The sequence below is a fragment of the Otolemur garnettii genome, unplaced genomic scaffold (genome assembly GCF_000181295.1).
Source record: "Otolemur garnettii isolate 467f Iridium unplaced genomic scaffold, OtoGar3 scaffold00005, whole genome shotgun sequence".
Lineage (NCBI taxonomy): Eukaryota > Metazoa > Chordata > Mammalia > Primates > Galagidae > Otolemur > Otolemur garnettii.
The window spans coordinates 41,438,388-41,445,396 of record NW_003852400.1 but is presented as its reverse complement, the minus strand read 5'-3'; the positions used below and the strand labels follow the sequence as shown (position 1 = coordinate 41,445,396).

General features: G+C 40.0%; 1 protein-coding gene across 1 annotated transcript in view; it reads left to right on the top strand.

Moving 5' to 3' along the window:
* Positions 1–1,827: 1,827 nt before the first annotated feature.
* IL31RA (interleukin 31 receptor A) overlaps positions 1,828–7,009 on the top strand; it is a 61,992-nt gene continuing 56,810 nt past the window's right edge. The window contains exon 1 of the mRNA XM_012811877.2: positions 1,828–1,901. Coding sequence (XP_012667331.2) covers positions 1,828–1,901 — 74 coding nt within the window. The remainder of the gene's footprint in view (positions 1,902–7,009) is intronic.

The window sequence follows — 7,009 nt, the reverse complement described above, 5'->3', positions numbered from 1 at the left end:
GAAGAGAGTAATCTGTTTTGTTAAATGCTGCCAAGATGAGATCAGGAACAAGAGGACTAAGAATGACCATTGGATTAAGCTGCATGGATTTTATAGTACCAAAAAAGACAAAATCACTGTATTTGTGGACCTTACTGATAATTGGCTGTTGAATTTAACAATGGAGATTTAGCAGAAATTAGAATAAAAAAAAATCTTTGTCTGGTCTCTACCTAACTCCACAAATATTTTGAAGAATCTGCTACGCTTGGAGTAAACTTCATTCCCTCCAGACTTGATATTCTCTGTATTTAGACTGCCCAATGCTGCCTTATTCTGCTAGTGTGTGGAGTCCACTCATTCTTTAGGATTCAGCTCAAATGTGTACTCCTTTGGGCAAACTTCATAGGCAAAGATAAATGTTTGCCCTGAACAATCTTTTATTAATTCCTGTAATTTTTCTCACAGCTGTAATGATGGCCCTTTTCTTTATCATTGCTAGGATGAACCCACTGACTGTTAATGACCAAGATCTTCATCTTTCTATCATAGGGCTTACCACCATTCTTGGCACATAGTAGATGCTAATGCATGTTCAGACTGAAGGAATCAAGTGATTAATCTAGTAGATAAGGTTTTGAGACCTGGCCAGGTGCAGTAGTTTATGCCTGTAATCCTAGCACTCTTGGAGGCCAAGGTGGGAGGATTGCTTGAGGTCAGGAGATTGAGAACAGGCTGAGCAACAGCGAGATCCCTGTTTCTAGATAAAAATAGAAAAAATTATCCAGGCATGGTGGCACAGGCCTGTAAGTCCCAGCTACTCAGGAGGCTTGAGCCCAGCAATTTGAGGTTCCAGTGAGCTAGGATGATGCCACTGCCCTCTAGCTGGGGTAACAATAGAGTGAGACTATATAAAAAATTTCTTTCTTTCTTTTTTTTTTTTTAAAGGAAAAGAAAACATACAGAGACCTGATCCAAGGCAGAGGGACCATAAGACCTACTCCATGGAGGGAGTAAATGCTTTTCAGAGCTATGCTTGCTTCAGTCTCTGGACATTTGATATTCTCTCCCTCTATCATCTTCTCTCCTGATTTGAATATCTAATCTGGGCCTGAAATAACCAACCTACTGTATTTTTTTTTTTTTTTTTGAGACAGAGCCTCAAACTGTCGCCCTGGGTAGAGTGCTGTGGCATCACAGCTCACAGCAACCTCCAACTCCTGGGCTTGCTTCTCTTGCCTCTGCCTCCCAAGTAGCTGGGACTACAGGTGCCTGCCCCAACACCCAGCTATTTTTTGGTTGTAGTTGTCATTGTTGTTTGGCAGGCCCAGGGTGAATTTGAACCCGCCAGCTATGGTGTATGCGGCTGGTGCCTTAGCTGCTTGAGCTATAGGCACCGAGCCAACCTACTATATTGTAAAAGAAAACTTGCTTGCCCTTCATTCAGAGAGTTCTTGAATTGCCAAAGTTTCCCACCTGTTACCTTTCTAGGTCAATTTGCACTTTGAATTTATTCATATGTTTAGTAATTTTCGTTTTGTTTCCACCTCCTCATGTTTTCTTAAAACCACGTTACTTACAAGCATCACTGTTAAACCAGGGATCTTTCATTTATCAGAAACAAACACTTGTTTAATTTAACTGTAGTAAGCAGCAGTTATTGCAGTGATGTAAGTGAAATGTCATGGACATCCGCAGGCCGGGAATGAGTATGACAGGTCTCCTGTGTTCCTCCTGATCAGCTGGGAAGTCACGTGTATCATGTAGCGTCATCGGGTAGACTCTTCCCTCTGCTTCTCTTTGCTCCCTTCACTCTCCCCTTCACTTTCTTTCCTTGCGTGTCTCAACATGGCGGCCAGCCCCCAGGACCTGCTAGCCTCATTGTCCACCACTACTCCACTGACTGCCCTCTACATTCCCAGGTGAGAGAATCTGATGGGTCAGCCTGGCCTGTGACTTACATGCAATCTGGGATCCAATCCGGAAGGAGGCATGTATTAGTTTCCTAAAACTGTGTAACAAATCACCCCAGACCATAGCTAAAAACAATAGAAATCTTTCACAGTTCTGGAGGCTAAAAATCAAAGTGTCAGGACAGTTCCTTCTGGAGGCCCTGGCCTTTCTTTTAGCTTCTGGTGGCTCTGGCAGTCCTTGTTCCTCCTTGTGAAGTAGACACATCATGCCAGTTTCTGCTTTCACAGTCACATGGCTTTCCCCTCATGTCCCTCCATCTCTCCTTTTCTGCCACTTATAAGGACACTGGTTATTGGATTTAGGGCCTACCCTAGTCCAGAATGATCACGTTTTGAGACCCTTACCTAAATTACATCTGCAAATGCTCTTTTTCCAAATGAGGTCATGTTTGGGGGTGCCAGATAGACATATCTTCTGAGCTACTATGGAGCCTGCCGTGGGAGACATAGTCAAGGGCTGCCAGCATGGCTCTGAGGCTCTATTCCAAACAGAGGTAAATGTGGTATTCTGTACCTCAGGAATATTGTTATTTTATCATTTTGTATATTTATTTTCAAATAATGTGTTCTGCTAAAATGTCCCTTCCTCTAAGTAACTTTCTGGGATCCAGTTCCCTCAGGGCAGAATTAATGGTTCCTGTTTCCTGTAGCACTTTCCATATACCTCTTTGACAGCCGCTTGCCATTTTCATTTATAGCACTTTATTTTCATGTCTGTTTTCCCACCTGAGTTGTGGACTTCTTCTGGGTGGGGCCTCCTCTTTATTCAGTCAATGTCAAGCACAGAACCTGATGCCTGGCTAATTTTTCCATTTTCAGTAGAGACAGGGGCTCACTCATGCTCAGGCTGGTCTCAAACTTCTGACCCCAAGCAATTGTCTCTGCTGTGCCTCCCAGAGTGCTAGGATTACAGGAATGAGCCACCATGCCTGGCCCATTTTTTTTTTTTTTTTTTGTAGAGACAGAGTCTCACTATATCACTCTCGGTAGCGTGCCGTGGCATCACACAGCTCACAGCAACCTCCAACTCCTCGGCTTAAGCTATTCTCTTGCCTCAGCCTCCCGAGCCAATTTTTTAACTGTTATATTTTGATTCCTATTATTTTGTTCTCTGCTTCTCCAAAGTAGGAGTTGACCCCATTGTATTTCTGTACATTTTAACTGGGAATCGTGAGACCTGCACAGTTTCTATTCTTGGCTCTGTTAACTAGTATTGTTACCTTGGGCAAACCAGAGATTAAGTTTTCTCATGTCTAAAAGTGAAGGCTTTGGACTCTACTCAGGGCAAAAGTGAGACTCTGTCTCAAAAAAAAAAAAAAAAAAAAATCTTTGACTAGGTTTTCCACTACCAAAGTCTGAGATGCCCATTACCCCGTTCACAGGAGAGGCCTCAGGCTACAACTCAAAGACCATTTCAGGGAAACCTTATCCACCATTCAATCAGTCAATAAATCAATCTTATTATTGCCTATGACTTCCCTACCTTCAAAACAAACAGAGTAAAAAAGAAAAGCATTGAAACAAGGAAACAAAGACCTTATCTAAATCTCTAATCACCTAAGGAACCACAATATCCTTCCTCAAGGGAGAAAATGATTGAGGTGCCAGATTAAGAATGACATTTCCTGTTTCCTTTAATGGGAAGAGCACTTGTTAATTCACCTATTAATTTACTTTTGAAAATTTTTTAAAAATTTTTTTGGAATTCATTAAGAGTACAAGAAACCAGGTTATTAATTTACTTTTAAAATGTAATTTTTATCAAAACAATATATGCACATAGTTAAAAAATGCAAACGGCACTCCAAGCTTCTAATAAGCAACCCAGCACTGCATCCCTTCCCGTCACCAGACTCCTACTGGAAGCCATCACTTTCAATTCTTTTAGCAATCTGGGGGGTGGGGGGGAAGGAGATTTATTTCTATATCCATGGAAGGCATGTTTATACTGCAATTTCTTCATTTTTTCAATTTTACACATTGTCTGTTGGCTTCTTACTGTGGAGGATAAGGACTTTATCTCTCTTTTTACCAATCCTCTCCTCCTCTGTATCTCTCCCACCCCCAAGGCATTTTCCTACTTTATCCTCCTGGTATGTTTATCTCACAACTCTGGTTAAATCCATTAATGTTTGTTTACCTTGTTGTGACTGTGAGGTTATCCATAGCTGAGCCACATATTGAACTATCGGAACTATATTTTCATTTTCACCCAATTTCTTTTTCCTGGAATTAACAATTGTGCCTGTTTTTGTTCCCTTAATTTACCATGTGTCTGTCACTAATCTTTCTCCAAACTTTCCAGGAGAGCTGCAAAATTTTCAGGTTTCAACACCTGTCAAATCCATCAGGTTCTTTCCATTTTTTTTCTCTATTTGAGGCATCCCACCTTGAGCCCTGTGTCTGCCACTCAGCCCGTGCTAGTTGCTCTCTAAGCCTAATTCAGTGTTGTCATTTTGGCATCATTCTTGCAAGTCTTTCTCTCTCCTATTTGAAATCCCTTATTTTCAGGAACTCGTTTTCCCCGTTTTGTTTTGGTTTGTCCTCTCATTTTTGGTAGTGCACTTTTTCAGTAACATCTTGAAAGAAAGCTGCCTGCGGTATAAAGTTTTTAAAACTTTGCATGTTTGAAAATGCCCTCCATTCTTGATTGATTATCTAGTGGATACAGCATCCTAGGTTAGAAATAATCTTCCGTTGAGTTATATAGGCACTGATCCATTGCTTTGTGGCTTTAGTTTTGCTGTTAAGAAGTCTGAAACTATTCTTGTTCTTGATCCTTTGTGTGTGACTTATTTTTTCCTGTCTGGAAACTTTTTTTCCTCTTTATTCTTGATATTCTGAAACTTCATTGTTTTTCAATTTAGTGTAGATTCATTGTAATTTATTATGCTGGTTACGGCAGGCCCTTTCAATCTAGAAACAAATGTTCTTCAGCTCTGGGGAGTTTATTGTAGTATTTCTCTAGTGATTTCTTCCCCTCTATCTCTTTGTTTCTGGAGCTGCTATTGGCTGTTCTTCATCCTCTTTGTCTTTTCTTCAATCTTCCAGGAGATTGCCTCAATTTATTTTATTACTTTTAGATTTCAGCTCTCATATTTTTAATTTCCGAGAATTCTTGTTCTTTGATTATGCTTTTATCATGATATCCTATTCATATTTTATGGGTCCAATGTTTTCCTTTTTCCTATAAGGGTTTAAGTAATAGTATCTTTTTTTTTTTTTTTTAAGTCTGTTGCTCTGTCCTTCAGGCTAGAGTGCAGTAGCGTCATCATAACTCACTGCAACCTCAAAGCAGTGAGGGACTATAGGCAGATGTCACCATGCCCAAATAAGTTTTTATTTCTGTGTAGAGATCAGATCTCTCTGTTGCACAGACTGGTCTAGGACTCCTGGCCTCAAGCAACTTCCTGTTTTGTCCTCCCAAAGTGCTAGGATTAGGCATGAGTCATCACACCTGGCCAGTATCTTCATTTTTCACTTTTAATTCTGCTTTCTTCCAATTGTTTTCCCCAAATGCTGTTGAGGTGGGAGAAATTTAATCAATTTGGTTTTGTGGGTTAGGGATTGGGTGGTCTGTTATTTTTTCAGATTTTCAACTCATCTTATTTCCATTTTTCACAGGCACAATTCTTGTTATTTCTGGTAATTATGTTCTATAAAGTTGCTAAAAATGCTTAATTAGCAAATAATGAGCTATTCTCCCTAGGGGAAATCGAGGGAGGTTCCTATGAGCCTCTAGTCACAACATTTCTGTTAATTGAGCAATACATAACCTTGTTTTATGTGTGCTTCTATTTAAAGATACCTTATTTAATATATGTTGTTGAACTCATGGCCAACGGTTCTGTAATTCATGCCTGAATGAGGCTTATCTTTTCTCTCTGTGGTTCATCATAGCTGTCTCACGCATGTGAACACTTCAACGCTATGTGCGGGGGGCCTTTGAAACAGTGAAATCACTAATAAAAGGCATGAAAATGCAAAGAAATAGGGCACTAAATAGATCATGAAAAGGATCTATGAGTATGACGCACCACAAGTATCATAGTATGAGAACTCAAATAAGAAGGCAGAGGGTCATCTCGCGGGACCTCAGCTAGGATGTGTGCGCCAGGGTCTTCACCACTGCACAAGCCTGTGAATGGCCACAGAAGCACCCTGAGTATTGATTTGGGGATTACAAGCAAATTTCAGCAAGTGGGCAAACTCACACATAAGGAGTAAGGGTTGATTATATCTACCTGGTGTCTAAAATTCCTGAGCCGTATGAGATTTCATGGCATAATCACCCTTGTTTCCTGTTGGCACTCCTTTTGGGTCAGCTTTCTCGTCTTTAGCAATTCATTTTCCAAAAATTTGTTGACATGCCTTGTGTGCTGTTGTCTCTTCCCCTTTGTTTTGTTTTGTGATTCACCTTTACTATAATTTTTATGGTGTTTCCTAAGAGTGTGGGGATAAATGCATATCCTTGATAGGCCATCTCTTAACCAGAATTCTGTTTAATATACAGACTTTTAGTCACGTGTCTTGTATATAATGGTGTTTACTAAGTATTGGTTGAATAAATTAAGGAAATGCTTACTATTTCTAGACTATTGTTTAGCCTTCTCGTATAGTACATTATAATGGAATTTTAAATATCTCACATTCTACTAGGCAAAAGACTACTCTTTCTCCCCCTACTTCTCTTAGTTAGTGGAACATAGCCTAAGGAAAGTGGGAAATGGGTTTAAAATAAAAAACATGAAGAGAAATTTCTCTAAAGATCGGCGCATGGCCTACAGATATATGAAAAAATGCTCACCATTCTTAATCATCAGAGAAATGCAAATCAAAACTACTTTGAGATATCACCTCACTCCAGTAAGATTAGCCCATATCACAAAATCCCCAAACCAGAGATGCTGGCATGGATGTGGAGAAAAGGGAACACTTCTACACTGCTGGTGGGAATGTAAACTAATACATTCCTTTTGGAAAGACGTCTGGAGAACACTTAGAGAACTAAAAATAGACCTGCCATTTGATCCTGCAATTCCTTTATTAGGTATATG